Source organism: Bactrocera tryoni, chromosome 3 (assembly GCF_016617805.1).
Source record: "Bactrocera tryoni isolate S06 chromosome 3, CSIRO_BtryS06_freeze2, whole genome shotgun sequence".
Lineage (NCBI taxonomy): Eukaryota > Metazoa > Arthropoda > Insecta > Diptera > Tephritidae > Bactrocera > Bactrocera tryoni.
In genome coordinates, this window is record NC_052501.1 from 77,329,739 (window position 1) to 77,351,254 (window position 21,516).

A 21,516-nucleotide genomic window follows, 5' to 3' on the forward strand; every position below is an offset into this window, starting at 1 on the left:
TTAAGCATTCTTACATTTTTTGAAAATTGAAAAAAAAAAAATCAAAAACTTTTCTAAAATCAAATTTTTTTGAAAATCAAAAATTTTTAGAGAACCGATTTTGATTCAGTACTTGTTTTTAAAAGTGAATTTAAATCCTATGTTTTAATGAAAATATTTTTTGAAAATCAAAAACAAATTTTTCGAAAATAAAAATTTTTAAAATCAAATGCTATTAAATAACGAATTTTTGATTTAGTTTTTTTTTTGAAAATGAAAAACTATTGAGTAAGAGATTTTGATTTAGTACTCGTTTTTGAAACTCAATTTAGATAATTGTTTTTAATTAAAACATTTTAGGAAATTCAAAAAATATTAAATAATCTTTTTGATTTAGTATTCGTTTCTGAAAGTGAATTTAAATAATTTTTTTTTAAGAAAACATTTTTTAAAATCAAAAACAAATTTTTCGAAAATCAAAAATTATTAAATAAAGGAGATGAAGAATAAGAAAATCAAAAATTATTAAATAAAGAATTTTTGATTTAGTACTCGTTTTTGAAAGTCTGCTTAAATAATATTTTTTATTGCAAATATTTTTTGAAAATAAAAAAATAAATTTTGGAAACTAAAAATTATTGAGTAACAAATTTTTGATTTAGTTCTCGTTTTTTTGAAAATCAAAAATTATTAAATAAAATTGAAAGTCAATTTAAATAATTTTTTCAATAAATCATTTTTTGAAAATCAAAAAATACTCTATAACCGATTTTGAATTTGTTTTGGAATAATTTAAATAATTTTTTTTTAATGAAAACAGTTTTTAAAAAAAATTTTAAAGTCATAAAAAAATTTGAAAATCAAAAAAAAATTTGAAAATCAAAAATTATTAGATAACAAAAATTATGAAATAAAGAATTTTAGATTTAGTACTCGTTTTTGAACATCACTTAAGAAACTTTATCTTATGAAAAAGTTTAAGATTTTAGCCAGATTTCAATATTACTCGTTTTTGAAAGTCAATTTTGATAGAACAATTTTTTTATTAAAAATTTTAAATAATTCGAATATTTAATCGCTTCTTTGCAATAAAGAGAAGATGAATTGGAAAAAACAGAAAATAATTTATAAGTATGCACATACATACATACATATGTATATGTACATATAAGGTTAAGTAAGCATTATTAAAATTCTTTGAAAATCAAAAAATATAAAAAAACACGTTTTTGACTTCGTACTAGTTTTAAAAGTAAATTTAAATAATTTTTTTATTAAAACATTTTTTCAAGATCAAAAAATTTTTTAAATGTAATAAATAAAAAAAATTGAAAATCAAAACTTAATAAATAATGAATTATTGATTTAGTACACGTTTTTGAAAGTCAATTTTAAAGATTTTTTTTTAAGAAAAATTTTATATTTTTTAATGAAAAATTTTATAATTTTTGCAAAATTTCAATATGGATTCGGTTCTTTGCAATAAATAGAAGCTGAAGTGGAAAGCAGAAAATAATTAAAAACTTGTTTTCGTGGGTTAATTAAAAGTTTTTAAAATTTTCGAAATCAAAAAATATTAAAAAAAATTATTTTTGATTTAGTAGAAAATCAATAAAAACTATTTTTTACAAAAAATTCTACAATTTTATGCATAAATCCAAAAAAATAAACATTACGCTAACCCTAACAAGTTCCTTCGCTATACATGTGAAACACACACTAAATTTTGATTGTTCGAACAATGCTAAACAAAAAATAAATTTTCAATTTTGCTTTATTTTATTTTTTTAATTTCGATAACTGTAATCCACTCATACAGGTAATATGTAGATATATGAAAGTGGGTAAAAACACTTTCACTATACTCAATATTTAATGAGTAATCCATACATTGTTGACTAATCTATTAATATTTAATAAAGCGCCTTGATATTTTGTCACAGTGTGTAGTATATATAATTTCACACGTTCCTATTAGTAAATAAGTATGTATGTTGCTTCCAAGTACAACCTTTTAAGTACACATGCACTTGAATCACCGATAATAAATAAATGTTATTTTTTTGTTGAATGAGTGCTTACATAGAAATGTACTTGCGAGTTGGAAAACTTACAAACAGAGGCGTAGTGGCTGTAGCGATAAAACACGTACGTTTGTATAGACACACTAATATAAAAAATGAATGAGTACATAAATATGTATGAATATACATACATATGTATGTATTTGTGTATATTCATATAAAATATTTACAGATAATTCGTTATATAATGTATGTGTAGCAACGGAGGGGTTAGCCCTGTTTGTGACGTAACCGGTGGCCGATGGTTTCGCTAAAATTACGGCTGAACTTGGAAACAAGGCAAGCTTCCGTTACTTTATTTAAAATATAGTTTAAAATACATATATACACATATTTTTTAACGGCTTAAATATTTATGTACATATATGTATATATTTATATTATACTTGTATATACATTTTTAGGAATGACGAATTTATAAAAAAAAATTTGTTCTTGAAAAAAAAACTATAAAAAAGTATAATCAAAAATATTTTTCTTAGAAATCAATTTCGAATGATTTTCGAACTTTCAAATTTTTAGCAAATTTTAAATAAAATAGCCATGAAATTCGAAACCTTTTCACATTTAAATATGCAATTAAATACAAAAATTCAAATAAAACTCAAATCTCCGAAACCACAATTATAACGAAAAAATAATATATTTCCTACAGGGTGTGTAGGCGTGAATAATTGTATGCCTGCGAAATGGAATGTCATTGTGCTAGACACAAAAATAATGAAATTATTTATATTGCGCCTATAAGTATGCTTGGAAATTTCGTGATATGCATAAGTGTGCTGAACTAGAGAACATGTTCTCTGGCTGAACATTATCTTTCACAAATTTATTTCGCGTAAAAGTGTTAGTGAAATTGATTGAAACAATGAAAAAGAGAAAGTTAATGTATTGTATTTGTTTCGCTAATTAGCAGCTGGACTTCGGAGTTTTACGGCTAGCACGCCAGCTTAATAGGTTTAATGACGTCAAATAAGATAGGGTCTGTAGTATGACGTAAAAATTGTATTTATTTTTTAGCGAGATAACTGGCTATCTTTGGTTATGAATTAGGGCAAAACGTGATGCCAAAAGGACGTTACTTTAATGGAATCTCACAAGTTTGCCGATAAACAATCTGCTACTAACGATTGTTACTATAATTGTCTCTAATAAATTTTTCGGCGATTGGTAAACTTAAATTTTATGAAAAAAAAACTTTTGCTAGGCTTTTTTCTTGCAATATGTTGCTACAGAGTATTATTGTTTTGTTCACCTAACGGTTGTTTGTATCACCTAAAACTAATCGAGATAGAAATACTTGGTTGGTTTATTTATATATCTATAAATGATCAGGATGAAAAGCCGATTTTAAATCCGGATGCGTGTCTGACTGTCCGTCCATCCGTCTGTCTGTGTAACTTGGGTCTTAGAATATCGTCATTAAACTTGATACACATTTTTCTCCTCTATAGACGGACTGACTCCTATTCTGCTGTAATAGTCTTAATTTAGTAATGATAGAAGTTTCAGCTTCGCGAACAGCTTTCCACTTATAAGAGGACTGACACATAAGTCCAGTAAAATTTTAGACCGTTAAACTACCACCTAGTGCAGTTTCTAACTTTAACTTTCTGTTTAGAAACGAAGACAATCGAAAAACACGTGTTCGCAGTCTTCTATGGACTCCGTGCACATCGAACAATATAGACTGACGTCATTTTGAAATTTGTATAAATAGTCTCTGAAGCACCCATGCCCGCTTAATATTTGAGACAGGTGGAAATCCAGATTCCCATGTTGTCTAGTTGTCCACATATGGATGTCAGGTATATGTCTGTGGGTCCACCGTCCTTTGATTGAAGGTTTGCCACCATTGCTGCCATGTAATTAAGCTATTCTTTCACTTCTTTCTTTTTTGATTTCTATAATTGGCGCTAATAACTCATGTAATCTCGTGAATTCGTCACCCTGGATGTATATGGGCGGCATGCTAGCTAGTACTTCAACTGCATCGCTAGATATAGTTCGGTAAGCACTAGTTACTCTTATTGTTGTGAGTCTATGCATCGCATTTATTGATCTGGCTTTTATGTTTAGTGCCTGTATTCATACTGGAGCAACACATAGTATTACTGAGCATACTTGTATATCGGGCAATATGTGAGTTCTGCTAATAAACTAGATAGAGCGTGTTGTTTTTTCTTTTCTTTTGCAGTATAAATGTTTATTGCTTTTGAAACCTAAATTTAACGTGCGTGCCATCCATGCAACCCATAATGTCAGGGATATTAAATTTTTGGTAAAACTTATTTCCTGTATCTCTTCTTTAGTATGCCATGTTATCCACTGATTGCAGAGACTTGACTCGTATACGTCCACTACTGCAGCAAGGTTTTCACTGAAGCCGGATTGTGATAAACCAACAGCCATTTGCCTGCTCACACCTTACTAAAACGCTCCTTCTCCAAAAAATCGCAAACAAGCTGATAGTTTTACATTTGGATCTATTGCAAAACCTTTTCGCGCCATTGGCAAGCCATTTTGTAATACTTCCAATAAGTATTGCAACGTAGGCTTGTTAATTCTATATAATTTTTAACTTTTTTGAGAAATATTTATTATTTCTTAAATAAATTAAATAATAAATAAACTTACATTGTGTTGGGTAATTAAGACTTAAATTACGTCGGTAAATCCTTTCAGCCAACTGCTGACGGGAATTGTTTTCCTCCTCCAAAATACGTTGTCGCAAATATACACTGTTCATTTTTATATACGCTATTAAGTTTTATTAACAAAGTTGAAAGTTAACAATTTAAATTTTTAAATTTTAGTTGCCACAATATCAAAACAGAAACATGTGTAACAGATTGCCGAAGTTCACAATAGTTTAATCGCAATTCGAACGCAAGTCTTCGTTCACGCGAAATTCGTGATACTATACGAACAATGTTCGCGATATGGCTAAATATATTTAAGTATTAATGTATGGTGATCAAGCTTATGCAATTTTACATTTCGAAATATACAAGGCACAGTTAGATCCTCTAGGCGCAACAGAGCGACTTCGCTGGCTCAAAATTTGTGTCAAATGGTCACACGTCAATTTAATTCTGTAATAAGTGTACTAACAAATGTACTACTAAATAAAGTGCCAATTTAAATAATAATTGCTGACAATTTGGCTATTTGCAAACGCATTGTTTTACAGTTACAAAAATACATACCTACTGATGTACTGGCACAAGATACACTTCCAAATGATTAATCATTTTATAACTAATAAATTGTTTGTCCACCAATCATTTGAGCCGATTGAACAATGTGTAGACACCATGCATTAGTCCGTTCGCATGATAACTTATCTATGAATATGAAAGTGCTGATTAAATGGAAAAATATTCGCATATTAACCACATGGTGGCAGCAAAAATAATTCAGTCGGTACAATCGTTTGATAGGATTTAGACGTGGCCTTTGCAAACATCAAACAAAAACTCTATTAACGACGAACGATCAATAACGTCTGCGCATTATGTCGTCAGCTAACGGTATAAGCAAGGACGAAAAGTCCTATTACAAAAGCAATATCATAATTGGAGACTCCTTAGCGGAAAATGGAAAGGATACAAAAGCTAAACTGTAAGTCTAAACCAGTGGAAGTTCAGTAGCGAATTCGTGTGTGTGTGGCGCAAACAATTCGTAAATATTCGCCACTGTCAGGCGTTAGTGTTTTTGAGTGTGTTGATTAGTAGTGTATACAACTGTGAACGAACAAGTATGAGTCAAGCAAATCAGCCGTTACTTGCATGCATAAACATGTACATATGTATGTAGTTGCAGACGTATAGATATGAATCGATAAAATTTTTTTGTATTTTGCAAATCATCGTTACCTTGCGAAATAAGTTTGCGTTTGTAGCATTTAACGCAAGCGCGTGCATATGGACGGAGGCATTAAATGAATTGTAAATAAATAAACAAATAAATAAATTTGTACAAGTTGTTAAAAAGAAAAGTTAAACGATAATAATATTATGAAAAAATAGAAATAATTATTAAAAATTTCGTTAAATTAAACAAATGTGTCGCTAAATAATTTATTGTCTTCTAATTTTTGCATGCTTCTTTATTTTGTGTGCGGAAATAATTAAGTGAATTTATATTTTTTTTATTTCACAGTTTGGAAATGGATATACATATGTATGTATGTAGGTGTACAATTTTAAATTAATTTTTAATTTAATAAAAGAAATAAAAAACAAAAAAATTCTACTTAAAAAATATTAAATTTTGTTCAAATAGTTTTTAATTATGCGTGAAGCATTTTTTATTAATTAAATTAATTTTTATTACTGCGTAAAATTTTTTAATACACTTTTTTATTAAAATTGTAAAATTTATAAAAAAAAATTTGAATTTAAAAATTTATAAAAATTTTAATAAATTATTATATAATGCTCAATTCTCGCGAAATGCAAATATTTTAACACATATTAACAAAATTTTACGCTAAAAAAGTTTTTAAGTTTTAACAATTTGAAAGTTTTCCTAAAATAAATTTAATAGATTCTTGGCAAAGTTTCTTCTACAAAAACTCAAAAATATATGTATGTATATTGAAAAAAAAGTGTATATTAATATCGATCTCAGAAACCTCTTTCGAATGATTTTCGAACATCCAACATATTGAAAAAAATGCATTGATTAACACATGTTATAAAATTTTTATACGAAAAAAAGGTTTAACTGTTAACAATTTTGAAAGTTTTTCTAAAATAAATTTTATAGATTCTTGGCAAAGTTTTTTCAACAAAAACTCAAAAATATATGGAGAAAAAAAATGTATATATTGATATGGATCTTAGAAACCATTTTTAAATTATATTCAAACTTTCAATATATTGAAAAAAATTTACATGGATATGGGTCTCAGAACCTACTTTCGTACGATTTTCGAACTTCCTATATAATGAAAAAAATAATTATATATTGATATTAATTTCAGAATGATTTTTCAAATTAAATTTTTTTAAAATCCTTTAATGAAATAGCTATGAAATATTAAACCTTTTTATATTTGAAAATTTAATTAAATATTTCAAAAAGTTTGAATAATACCAAAAATTGAAAAATTAATATTTTTTCTACTGGGAGCGTAGGCGTGAATAATTTAATTTTTGAATTCTTTTAATACGAAAAATAGTTTAAATATTAAAAAAGTTTAACACTTTTCTAAAAATATACACATTTATTATTTAATATAATTAAAATGTGAATTTTTGCAAAATATGAATACTTTTATAAAAATATTAATGTGAAAACAATTTTAACTGTTAAAGAATCAAAAAAAAAATTTTAAATTAATTTTTAAATTTTATAAATAATTTAAAAACAAAATTAATTAAATTAAAAAAATAAATTCTATAAATTTTTTGTTTATAAAACTATTTTTATGAGAAAAACTATATAACTGTTAAAAATTCTGAAAAAATATCTAAATTAAATTTGTAAAATTCGTGGCATTTTTTTATACAAAATTTGGATATTATACATATGTATATGGGTAGAATTATTTAAAAATATGATACCAAAATTTTCGAAATTTTGCATAAATATGCGTATTATTAAAAGATTAAACAAATAAATTGAAATAATTAAAAAATATTTATAATAAAATATTTAAAATGTAAATTTCGATTTCTACGAATGTCTTCAACTATCGAGCTTCCTTTTTTTAATTCAGTGTGCGAAAAGACCTGTGGGGCCACTTAGCTTCCTGATAATTAATTTTTTATGAAAGACATATGTATGTAAATGCACTCAAGTGCATGCCAATTGAAAGCAATTGAAACGCTGACACGATTTAATTGCATTGCATATGAATTGCGGAATTATTAGGAAGGCAAAGTTTACAAATATTTGTTTTTAATAAAAAAATCGAAGTGAATTTCATCTGTTTACCAATTGCATGAACAAATATAATAACATAGCATATTAGAAATTAAATTCAACAAAATAACAAGTGGGTAGCGTTGAGGGCCACTATCATTTTATCGGCATTAAATAAATTATATAAGATTATGAAATGAAAACGTTTGAAATACACGTTGTAAACAAAGAAAAGATAAAAAAATATTTCAATTATTTATTTAGCCGATGGTTGCTAAGGCGTAGCAACACTCAGTGTTCATTTGAATAATTTCGTATAAAAACAATAATTTAAAAATAAAATAAAAATAGATTTTATAAAAAAATAATATAAAAGAATTAAACTTCAAATAAATTAAAAAAAAGTCAAATTTTATTTTCATACTTTGAAATACGAAATTTATTTATAAATAATAGTAATATTAGTCAGCTACATTCGGTTTATGCAGTGTAAGCTTGTTGTAGGTACACCATAGCGTATGAAGCATTTATTCGACTTTGCTCTTACTATACAAGAAGAGCTCACATATTTGAGATTTTGTGCGATTTTTCGCCGTAGCACAACTGAGTTGTGTCGTTGTTGTGGTTAAAAAATAATACGATATAAGAAGTGAAATAACGGTACATTCTTATCTCGACTGTTTATATTTCCAGGCATCAGAATGCAATTTTTACACAATATAGACATATAGACGCTTATTTCTGCATACTCAACTGAAAAATGGTGTTTTTTGAGTTATGACACTATTCATGCAAGGCAGCAAAATATGGGTGTAGTTAACTTTTTTTGTTTTGTAATTATATTCAAACAAAATTTTCTATCTAAAATTCTAATAAGTGATAATGAATTTATAAGTATGCATATGAGTATATGGGAGTGTGATAAAAGAATGGGCGTTTACAGTAACTTTAAATTAAATTGAAAATCATGTGTTGCACTAATAATATATTCTAGGAAATATGCTTATTTTTTATAGCAAAAAGTATTGAAAAAAATGTTATATAAATTAATATGTGCTAAAGAATTTCCAACAAAAAATAAAAATAAAAAAAAAATACTTACACATTTTAAAATACTAACTTATGATCAAAAATGTCTAGATCATGCTGAGTGTAAATAAAAAGTCACCCTATATTTATTACTAATTCATGGATATCATAATTCTTTTCTCTTTTCTGTTTCACCAATAAAAAAGCGTCGTTTTTCGTGATAAGCTGATGAATTTTAAAATTTTGTGATTAATTTTCTGTTTATTATAGCGCCATTAGTCGGCTAAAACTGTGCATATTGGTTTGATAAAATATAAGCACGAGCGGAGCAAGTTGATAGTTTAATGAGTACTAGAAAATATGTATGTACGTATGTATGCATAATAAACATGTGTATTATGTTCAAATTTAAGTACCGGCTATTGGTGATTAATTCATTGGCAAATAAAATTCCTCACGTGTCAATGCTGCCATAATTATGCACTCAATTTATTGTTATCAAAACATTTTACGCACAAGTGTATGATATGTGTGTATATTAACATGTGTATGCATACATATGCGTGTATAGGTGTATACAGAGATAATTTTTTTTGGAGTGTAATTATGTTTATTAATTGATTGACAGTAATTTATATTTCCAGATATTTGTATGATGAAATATTGGGTAGTCGAAAAAGTCTTTTCGTATTTCTAATCAAACTTCAACTTATTTTTTCTTATATTTATAATGAACTTTAATATGTACCATTTTGGTCGACCACTTTCTCGGCGAAAAACTGCGACAATTAATTTTCAGAAGCTCTTGAAGCTTCACTCCATTAAGGGAGTTCTGCATTGACCGAAAAAAATAATAATCCGATGGTGCAAGATCAGGGCTATATGGTGGATGCATCAAAACTGCCAAGCTCATCCAGTTTTTGCCGAGTCATCAAAGATGTGGGTGGTCTAGCGTTGTACTGATGGAAGACGAAGCCCTTTCTGTTGATCAGTTTTGGCGAGTGCTTGCTGCAATCTCATCAGTTTTTGACAGTAAAATGTAGAATAAATCGTTCGATCAGACTGGAGCAGCTCATAGTGGATGATTCCGTTTCAATCCCACCAAAAACCAAAGCATAACCTTTCGAGGCGTCAATCCTGGCTTTGCGGTCATTTGTTGAGCTTCACCACGCTTGGACCATGATCTTTTTAGCACAATATTTCGCTTCAGAAATGGTTCGATTTCATTTCAGTTCAGCAAAGAATCACAGATGTTAATTCGGTCCATTAAATTTTTCATAGATAATTCATGTGGTACCCAAACATCGTGTTTCTTTTTGTAACCAGCCTTTTTTAAATGGTTCAAAATCATTTGGTGATGAATGTTAAGTTCCTTAGCGATGTAATGGCTGCTTTTGTGACGGTTCTGGTATATATTTTTCATAATTTCATCATTTTCATTCAACGATAGGTCGACCAGGTGCATCCTTCACATCGAAATTTCCAGAACGGAAGCGAGCGAACCTGCTTAAAAAAACTAATATAATTAAATGCAAATAGGAAATGTTTCACACACGCACATAATGTACTATGTATGCTATTAAAACACAAACATATAATTTCATATATCTTATTACTACTTCAAGGCAAATCACCAATGGCACGTCGCAAGAAGATTCAAAGAAAAAGAAGAAATCCAAAAAAGGCGATGATGATAAGGACGATCAGAAAAAGGATGATGTGGAACCAGTTGGATTTTTCAAAATGTTTCGCTATGCCACAACCAAGGATAAGTTACTGTATGCCTTGGGACTGCTCTGTGCCGTAGCAACTGGTTTGACAACGCCTGCCAACAGCTTGATTTTTGGTAATTTATCAAATGTAAGTATTTAATACTTTGTTTATTGCATGGCTACCAAACGCGACTAACGTACTGTAGTTGTGAAAGCGTGTTTATAAAAGAATTGTGGCATGCATAGAACTTATATTTTTTTTGTTTTCAGGCTATGATCTCTTATGGCGGCTCTGGAAATTATACGCGCAGCGCAGCTGACGACGATCTTTTAGATGCTGTGCAAACATTTGCTCTTCAAAACAGCATAATCGGCATAATTATGCTTGTTTGCAGCTACATATCCGTTACATCATTTAATTATGCCGCTAATGGACAAATATTACGGATACGCGGTAAATTCCTTAGGTCCGTATTGCATCAGGACATGGCGTGGTATGACTTCAATCAGAGTGGTGAAGTCGCCAGCAGAATGAATGAGTAAGCATAGAAAAGTATAGAATAAGCTATCAATATTTACGATTCTATACCATTACGCTTTGGGCGCGAAAAACTTTGGTGTCTTCTATAAATTAGTCTATCACATCCGCATATACATATATTACAAGTATAATAGCAGCTCTAAGTATTGCGATATATTATTTTTGGTTGAGATAAGATAATAGTCGTCGATTTATTAGCCGATCGCAAAAAATAAAAAGAAAATAAAATAGGCATTACTATAGGGAATTCTACTTTTGACGCACGCCTGACTAGGTATGATATTTTAACCATCTTTATACCTTTTACAGAGCTTCCCTTGTCCATAAACTTTTATTTACCGATAATGTTTATTAGGCATTATCAATAAATTTTGCGCATTTATGCAATGTCATTGAGACTTTTGTCTGGGCGCCGTCATTCATGACCCGTAGTAAAACCAGCTAGTTATAAAATATCTTAGAACTGGTATAAATTGCAATCTTAACAGAACCAGTTCGCTGATTATACTTTTATTTTAACATGCTGATATCATAACATGCTGAGCACATAAAAATTGACAGATTTACGTTCGGAAATATGCCAGATTCATACTAATTTAGAGCTGATACAAATACCTAGTTCAAACTATATTCTCAGCAATAATTTAGCGCAGGATTTTATTATAATTTTTAGTGAAAAAAGTGCCTATAAATAAATTTTCACAAAAAAAGGTTGTAAGTGTGTTGGTTTTCTTATAAATTCGTTTAGTCAGCAAATGTCAGTAAAAACAAGAAAAAAACGTTAACTTCGGATGCACCGAACAGGTGCATTTCTGTTAGTAATTATGTGTTCAGTTTATATGGCAGCTATCTGCTAAAGTAATCCGATCTGAACAATTTCTTCGGAGATTACATTGTTGCCTTAGAAAATAATCTATACCAAATTTTGTGAATATATCTTGTCAAATGCAAAAGTTTTCCATACAAGAAGTTGATTCCGATCGTTCAGTTTGTATGGCAGCTATATGTTGATATCGGCATATCCGACAATTGAGCAGCTTTTTGAAGAGAAAATGGCGCTGGCAAAATTTCTAAACGATATCTTAAAAACTGAGGAGCTAGTGCGTATATAAACAGACAGACGGACATGGCTAAATCGACTCAGCTCAACATACTGATCATTTATATATATACTCTATAGGGTCTCCGGCGCTTCTTTCTGGGTGTTACAAACTTCGTGACAAACTTAATATACTCTGTTCAGGGTATAAAAACTGTTGTTTTTATTATTGATTAGTTTGATTTCACTGCCGGGTAATTACAAACATACATTTGTATAGACTTATATGTCTATCTATATATCTATATCTAATGTCTGCTAAAAGCCTTGCAAAACAAGTAAAGCAGGGCAAAGTTTGGGTGGAACAAAAAATTTTATATTCACGCAACCTTCAGGTATTGGCAAACTTGAAATTGAACTTAAAAATAGCGTCGTGATTTCATCCATGCCTTATGAATTTAATATACACTATAGATTTCTTGTATATTGACCGATAGTTGTGGTTAAAGTTAACCAGAAGTGCGAAAACATTTATGTTATATATAGAGTTTTTCAATAGGGCACTAGAAAAGTAGACCAACAAGGACAGCAAACGACGCCATATATTTACTATTTTGACATTTCTCTTCAGTAAGGCTTGCCATTTCAACATAGAAAGATATATGATTCAAGAACGAGTCGAAATTATTAAAATTTACTACCAAAGTTCGGAATCAGTTGCCTTTAAGAGCGGATTTTCAATAAGAGCGCTACAAACGTTTTTTTTAAATAAAAGAAAAACGGTTTGGGATATCGATAAAATTCTTTATTCCTGTGAAAGTACATTCGTACGTACTCCATGAGTCATCATTGCATTCCGAAAACATTACGGTTTGGTGCGGTTTATAGGCCGGTAGCGTAAATGGGCCGTACTACTTCCATGATGATCAAGACCGGCACGTTAAAGTGTTTGGGAATCGCTACCGCTCAATGGTAACCGAATATTTTTGGCCCGAATTGGATGATATGAATTTGGGCAATATGTGGTTCGAACTGGACGGCGCCACAAGCCACGCAGCGAATGTCACAATCGATTGATCGATGATCTCACGAAATGGCCCAGTCAATTGGCTGCCTTGGTCGTGCACTATTTCCTGGGGAGCTATGTCTAGTCTATGGTCTATGCCAACAAGCCAGCGACGATTGATGAACTTCGTACGAATATTGAATGTGAAATTGCAGCAGTATCGGCCGATTTATCCCTGAAGGCCGTCGAAAATTGGGTTCAGCGTCTGCACTTCTGCCAGCATGCCCGTGGCATTGGTCCAATTAAACCCATCTATGAACTCGTTTCATAACGGGGTCTCAAATGTTACTTAAGTAACAGCTTGCAAATAAAGATAGACGGACGGACGGACAGACACCACTGGATTTTAACTCATTTCGTCATCCTGATCATTTATATATACATACATATACATAAGTCTTTATCTATCTCGAATAGTTTTAGGTGATGCAAACAACCGTTAGGTTGTTTTATACTTTTTCTTTCATTTGGTATGCCAAAATTTTTGATTTTGCTGTGTCATTGAGAGCCGTCAATTTTTGCGTGTGATACTTATGTACAGTGTCGTAGCTAGGGGGGGGAGGGGGGCGAAGGGGGCCGTCGCCCCGGCCGCAATGTCTTGGGGGCGGAAAAACGATCTTCGCTGTTTTTTAAAACTCCAATTCGGGCAAAAACTCCTGAAAATTGTGTCAAAAGTGTACAAGATATAGGGCGAAAATGGGTTTTTTCTATGGCTTTTTATAAGATGTCTTGTAAATTTACTATAAATTTCCCCAAAACCGTATTGTGAGAATTTTGGAACTTCAGAATTTGCGTGGCTTCTAGTTTCTGAATTTTATATACTTAATATCGAAGATATTTAGGTAGGTAGATAAAGTTGTAGCTACGCCACTGCTTATGCACTGTCATTGACTGACAACCGAACTCCATATGGTATCGCAAAGGACTAAACTGGTCTATACGCAGCTTACTGGATAAACCTAAGGGAGGATCTCGCAAATACGTATCGGCAATTAGGCGACAGAAGGCTCCCTACATTTATGGCATAACATCCCGTTTGTTTAGTTAACGCGCTTATTTAGAAACTTTATTTTAGAAGCTGGGATGCTCCACCGCTTCGTCTACTCTAACCATGCCCAATATTATCTGATTAACATACTAAATTCTTGAAGTAAGATTCTGTCCAATGATTACAATCGAGTTCTCTTAGCTCTCAAATCATATTTTTTTGGTCAGCCCTCCAACCATAGTATTCCGCAACAATATGGGCTAAGGTTTCCTTTTAGCATTCATTACATTAAAAGCAGTTTGTTGAAGAAGCCGAACGGTATTGGACAGTTTAAAGGCGTCGAGATGGTATTCCGTATATACATATATTCATTTATCTTTCGAAATTTCACAATCAGCTAATTTCAATCATTCTAAACTTGTTTGCATATCGTATTACCAACTAATCGGCATCACTCTACGCTACATACTAACTACTTTCTATACAAATCTAAAACTTTTTCCACAGGGATTTGTCCAAAATGGAGGATGGTATCGCTGAGAAAGACGTGATGTTTGTGCATTTTATTGTGGCTTTTATTGGTTCGCTGGTTTTAGCCTTTATTAAGGGTTGGGAATTGGCTTTAGTCTGTCTTAGCAGTCTGCCGGTTACATTCATAGCGATAGGCATAGTTGGTGTGGTAAGAATATACATGTCTTAAAACAAATTGAAGTTTGTTGCCAATTAATATGACCATTTCTTAACGCAGGCTACTTCAAAATTGTCGAAACAAGAATTGAATGTTTATGCATCGGCTGGTAATATTGCGGAGGAAGCATTGAGCGGCGTTCGTACGGTCAAAACTTTCGAGGGAGAATATAAGGAGGTGCATGCTTATAAATCACAAATTGTGGATGCGCGGAAAATCAATATCAAGCGTAATCTCTTTTCCGGCATGGGTTTCGGTTTACTCTGGTTTTTCATTTATGCCTCATATGCATTGGCTTTCTGGTATGGTGTCGGGTTGGTTTTGAAGAATTACGAGGGCCTTCCTGGTTATGATAATTATGATCCTGGTAATATGATAACGGTATGTTGATGTTTTGAATAATATTAATAATATCACAAAAATACTTATAATTTTTATTATTTATTTTTATTTTCTAGGTATTTTTCTCTGTCATGATGGGTTCCATGAATATTGGCATGGCCTCGCCATATATCGAAGCATTCGGCGTTGCCAAAGGCGCATGCGCTAAAGTATTTAAACTAATCGAACAAATACCGACAATAAATCCGATCGAACCGAAGGGTAAAAATTTAAATAAACCTTTGGTACATATCGAGCTCCGCGACGTTAGCTTTAAATATCCAACACGCGAGGAAGTGCAAATTTTACATAAATTTAATTTGACAATCAAACGTGGTCAAACGATAGCCTTAGTCGGCTCATCAGGTTGTGGCAAATCAACGATTATACAGCTGGTGCAACGTTTCTACGATCCGCAAGAGGGTTCTGTCTATTTCAATGATGTCGATTTGAAAGACATCAATATTACTTGGCTACGCGAACGCATAGGCGTTGTAGGGCAGGAGCCTATACTATTTGGCACAACTATCTATGAGAATATACGCTATGGCCGTGAAGATGCTACAAAAGAGATGATCATTGCAGCTGCCACAGCGGCGAATGCGCATATTTTTATAAATAAATTGCCAAAAGTAAGTTTTGAACGCAAATTTCCAATCATGATATTACTACAAAGAAAGCATTTTCTTTTATACAGGGACTTGATACGCTTGTTGGTGAACGCGGCGCTCAGTTGTCGGGTGGACAAAAACAGAGAATCGCCATTGCACGTGCTCTGGTGAGAAATCCAGAAATCTTGCTACTGGACGAAGCAACCTCTGCATTGGATACCGCCAGCGAAGCCAAAGTACAAGCTGCACTTGAAAAGGTAAAGAGAGTTTAAATTTGACTTTGATAGAACAATCGCGTTCGTTGCATAGCATTTTTTTGATGTGTCGCTAGTACGACTTCGGGTGTGGACTTTCGACTTTCTCACTTATACGTATACAATTTGATTTAAGGTTATTTATTTTACTATATTCCTTACAACTTAGATGCTTTATTTGGCATGGTATTGAGTAGTCGGAAAAGTCTTTTCGTATTTCTAATCAAACTTCAACTTATTTTTTTTATATGAGTATTTATAATGAACTTTAATGAATCAAATATGCACCATTTCGCTCCATCTTTTTTCAGCTAGAGACATTATTTCATCAGTGTAAAACTTTTCTGGTTTCTCGACAAGCAATTTTCACAGGCTTCTCTTGAAGCCAACTTCTGCATTGACCAAAACAAATAGTAGTCCGATGATGTAAGGTCAGGGCTATATGGTGGATGGATCAAAACTTCCCAGCCAAGCTCTCCCAGTTTTTGCCGAGTCATCAAAGATGTGTGTGGTCTAACGTTGTTCTGATGGAAGACGAAGACCTTTCTGTTGATCAGTTTTGGCGGTTTTTTCTTTCGATTGCTTGCTGCAATCTCATCAGTTGTTGACAGTAAAATGTAGAATCAATCGTTCGACCATTGTGGAGCAGCTCATAATACATGATTCCTTTCCAATCCCACCAAACACTCAGCATAACCTTTCGAGGCGTCAGTCCTGGCTTTGCGACCATTTGTTGAGCTTCACCACGCTTGGACCATGATCTTTTTCGCACATTATTGTCGTATTTGATCCACTTTTCGTCTCTTGTTACCATTCGCTTCAGAAATGGTTCGATTTCATTTCGGTTCAGCAAAGAATCGGAGATGTTAATTCGGTTCATTATATTTTTCACAGACAATTCATGTGGTACCCAAACATCGAGCTCCTTTTTGTAGCCAGACTTTTTTAAATGGTTCAAAACCGTTTGATGATGTATGTTAAGTTCCTTAGCGTTGTCATGGCTGCTTTTGTGATGGTCCTGGTCAATCTTTTCCATAATTTCATCGACTTTTTCAACTATAGATCGACCAGAGCGAGGTACATCTTTCACAGCGAAATTTCCAGAACGGAAGCGAGCGAACAAAATATACCAAATTTCCTCATTATTTTCACTCATTTTTGAACAGCTGTAACTTTTTTTCCACTTCCCTGAATTTAATTTTTTTTTTGGTAAAATGAAGCTCACCTCTCCCATATAGCTCCTATATGGTATGACACAATGTGATTGTGGATACGAAAAAACTTTTTCGACTACCCAATATTTGCAGCTGTGTTCTTCTTCCTTTTTCAATTTGCTAATTTCCCTTTGTTTGCTATTTTCAGGCAAGCAAAGGACGTACCACAATCATTGTGGCCCATCGTCTGTCGACAATACGACGTGCTGATCGCATTATAGTAATTGATAAAGGTGTAGTCGTCGAAAGCGGTACTCATGCCGAATTAATGGATCTCAAGTCACACTATTATAATTTGGTCACAACACAATTGGGTGATGAACCCTTTACGGCCGGCGTTGAAAATAGTGGTAAAGACAATAAATTCTTCGATACAAAAGATGAGGATGAAGAAATGGTTGAATATAAAATTGAAGAGGCAGCTTTAATTGAAGAAAATCTGGACGACTCGGCACTTTGGCCGATATTGAAGATGAATACACCCGAATGGCCGCAACTATTGGGCGGTATGGTGTCCTCGGTTATAATGGGCTGTGCTATGCCCATTTTCGCTTTACTCTTTGGTGAAATTCTACAAATATTGGCCGTTAGGGATAACCCTGAATATGTGCGGGATAACACGAATGTATACAGTTTATATTTTCTGATAACTGGCATTGTTGTAGGCCTCGCAACATTTTTACAGGTAAGTGTAATCACATGCGGCGTTTTATTTGCACATTTTCTTACGAAACTCAATAATTTATATGTGTATGTGTGTTTTCTTAGATTTATCTATTCGGTATTGCTGGCGAGAGATTAACCGAACGTCTTAGGGGTATGATGTTTGGCACAATGCTAAAGCAAGAAGTTGCTTGGTTCGATGACAAAGCCAATAGTACGGGTAGTCTTTGCTCGCGACTTTCTGGCGACGCCTCCGCCGTACAAGGCGTAAGTACATACTCGTATATATTGGATAAATAATCTATGTCAAAAATCTCTAAATCTATTTTATAGGCAACTGGACAACGTATCGGCACCATTATCCAATCAGTGGCCACTATCGTCTTAGGTGTCGGCTTATCGATGTACTATGAATGGAGCTTGGGCTTGTTGGCGCTGGCATTTGCGCCATTTATTTTGGTTGCGGCGGTTATGCAACGCAAGGTCATGGCTCAGGAAAATATGGGCACCGGCAAAGCAATGGAGAATTGTACAAAGGTATGGACGCAGTTATATTGTGGTTACAAAAAATAAAGTCAAGAGAGTTTTATAATATGACATTTTTTTGTAGCTTGCCGTTGAGGTCGTTTCGAACATACGTACTGTTGCATCCTTGGGCCGTGAAGAGATGTTTTACCAACAATATATGGATTTGCTACATCCCGCAATGGCTGTAAGTTTCTACTGAATTTCGTAATGTCTTAAGTTCAATGCTAAATAAAAACTCATTACAGAAAGCTAAGAAGAATACGCATTTCCGTGGCCTTGTATACGGTTTGGCCAGATCACTAATGTTCTTTGCGTTTGCCGCGTGCATGTGGTATGGCGGTTGGTGTGTCGTAAATAAGGGCATGGAATTCGGCAATGTTTTCAAGTAAGTATCTAAGTAATGTGCTTTTTATATATATGTACATATATTTAGTTTTATAACTTTGACTTTGTACATTCTAGGGTCTCACAAGCTTTGATTATGGGCACTGCATCAATCGCTAATGCGCTGGCTTTTGCACCCAATTTGCAGAAAGGTGTAACAGCAGCAAAGAAAATATATTTACTATTTAATCGTGTGCCACAAATCCAAGATAAACCGGGCATATCGCTTGCGCCATGGACGGCGGAAGGCGATGTGGACTTTAAGGAGGTTAAATTTAGTTATCCAACACGTGCCGAAATACCCGTACTTAGAGGTATAATCATGAATATGAAGAAGGGACAAAAAGTCGCATTGGTCGGCTCGTCTGGCTGTGGCAAGTCTACATGTATACAACTATTACAACGCTTCTACGATGTGGACGCCGGTTCGGTAACCATCGATAGTCTTGACTTGCGCAATCTTTCACTCTCGAATTTGCGCCATCAATTGGGTATCGTCTCACAAGAACCGATATTGTTCGACAGATCCATTAGGGAGAATATTGCCTATGGTGATAATACACGCGAAGTTACCGAACAGGAAATTATTGCGGCAGCCAAGAAAGCGAATATACACAATTTCATCTCAGCATTGCCATTGGTAGGTATTGAAGCAGGTCCAGCATAAGTATAAGTATGACAGAGATAACTTTGTAGGATGTCATAAACTAAACATACTAACAAACTTGCATAGCGTTCGGGAACCTTTTCCGTCCTTTCGTTAATGATGTCACGCAACAATTTGCTGTTCAGTCAAATGCACTCCGAAAAAAGTAGCGGAAAAACTTGTCGCAATAACTAGTTCTAACATGCTGAACCGAAAAGTTTCGGCCTTAGTTCAGCACAACATTTGAGCTTACGAAATTATGGCTCGAATGGCATTCATATTTATACTTTATGTATGTATATATATTAGTAATAATGTAAGTTCTTTTTTCAAATTACAGGGCTATGAGACCCGTATGGGTGAGAAAGGCACACAATTGTCGGGTGGACAGAAACAACGTATCGCCATTGCTCGTGCTATGGTCAGAAATCCGAAGATATTGCTACTAGACGAAGCCACGTCGGCGCTTGATGCTGAGAGTGAAAAGGTAATAGGCATTGCAAAAAGGACGAAGAGAATAATTAATAATAATAATCATATATATGCATAGATTGTTCAAGAGGCGCTGGATGCGGTCAGTGAGGGTCGTACAACCATTAGTATAGCTCATAGATTATCGACCATTATTGATTCGGATGTGATATATGTACTCGACAACGGCCAAGTTGCGGAGTGCGGTACACACAAGGAGCTCCTGAAATTGCATGGCATTTATCACACGTTGTGGCGACTGCAAACGGGTGGTTAGGGCTGACGAAGAGACTGCAATATATATGTATATATATACATAAGTAAAGTTTAAATCTGTGGCTGTATACATACATACATATAGTTTACATGGTTATGGGCTAATAGTCGTATTAGCATTTGCGAGGTTGGAATATTTTATATATTGTAAGTTATTTATAAACCTTAAACTAAGTAGATCAAATTTTGTATTCCTTGTATGTATGTATGTGTGTAAATATTAAAAAAAAAGTAGCTAATAAAACCAAAGTACCATATTTATTTAAAAAACAAGTGCAAATTTTAACTTTGGCTGAACCGAATATTGACAAATTATTCAGAAACTGATTTCATCCTTGACTTTACGCTAGCTTCTAGAGAAATTGATCCCTCGGTATCACAATGTAGAGTTCCAGACGACCACCCCTTTTCTGATCACAGATGCATTCGTTTAAGCTTGGACGCTTCACGTCCGGAGTGCAGAGTGCAGAATTCGTATAAACTACAGAAATCGCATTTGTGATCTTTGTTGTAAGAAACTTCGATCAGCTCTGTCAACCGCGCTCGATATTATCTGCGACTGCGATTGATGAGCTCATCAGGGTTTTCTATGTGTTAGACTACTCTTGAAAGCTTCTGTCCTCTGAAAACCAAAAAAAGATAAAGGAAAACGCCTTTGGTGGACATCGGAGCTAATTGATAGCAGGTCTTCGAGCAGAAAACTTTTCATCAAAGTCTATAGAAGTGGCTCCAGTGACGATTGGATGCTTTATAAGTCAAGACTGGTTACGTATAAGTCGAAGTTAAAGAAAACTAAGATAGCCTCGTGGAGAGCACTCTGGGCATATGTAGAGAGCTGTCATGAGTCCTCAAGGTTTAGACGCATTCTAGCGAAAAATCCTGGTGCAACTGAGAAATGCTAATCGTAGTGAGTTTGCGAGCAGCCAAGTGTCGTTGTAACTACTCCTGGACGCTCACTTTCCGATAAACCATTTCGTTTAAGAAGTGCCACCGGGAGAAGTTCGAAAGGGCTCTACAACCTTCTTGGATATTTTGAATGAATGTTTCCATGTCTGGGGATTTAATCTTTCAAACCTTTTAATTCCCTA

General features: G+C 33.0%; 1 protein-coding gene across 1 annotated transcript; it reads left to right on the forward strand.

Moving 5' to 3' along the window:
• Positions 1-5,116: 5,116 nt before the first annotated feature.
• On the forward strand, positions 5,117-20,677 carry LOC120771204 (ATP-dependent translocase ABCB1). Its single transcript, XM_040099106.1, has 15 exons — positions 5,117-5,687; positions 10,592-10,826; positions 10,949-11,217; positions 14,820-14,991; positions 15,061-15,381; positions 15,459-16,013; positions 16,079-16,249; positions 17,609-18,145; positions 18,229-18,390; positions 18,457-18,660; positions 18,734-18,835; positions 18,897-19,036; positions 19,114-19,675; positions 20,022-20,168; positions 20,232-20,677. The coding sequence occupies exons 1-15, from the start codon at positions 5,581-5,583 to the stop codon at positions 20,427-20,429; spliced, it is 3,882 nt and encodes a 1,293-aa protein (XP_039955040.1). The 5' UTR covers positions 5,117-5,580; the 3' UTR covers positions 20,430-20,677.
• Positions 20,678-21,516: the final 839 nt, after the last annotated feature.

Bases quoted from the DNA above. Each gene is read 5' to 3' on its own strand.
- LOC120771204 (XM_040099106.1), top strand. From the start codon at position 5,581: ATGTCGTCAGCTAACGGTATAAGCAAGGACGAAAAGTCCTATTACAAA. The intron at 18,836-18,896 runs GTAAGTTTCTAC...AACTCATTACAG, and splicing joins TGCTACATCCCGCAATGGCT to AAAGCTAAGAAGAATACGCA. The intron at 20,169-20,231 runs GTAATAGGCATT...ATATATGCATAG, and splicing joins TTGATGCTGAGAGTGAAAAG to ATTGTTCAAGAGGCGCTGGA.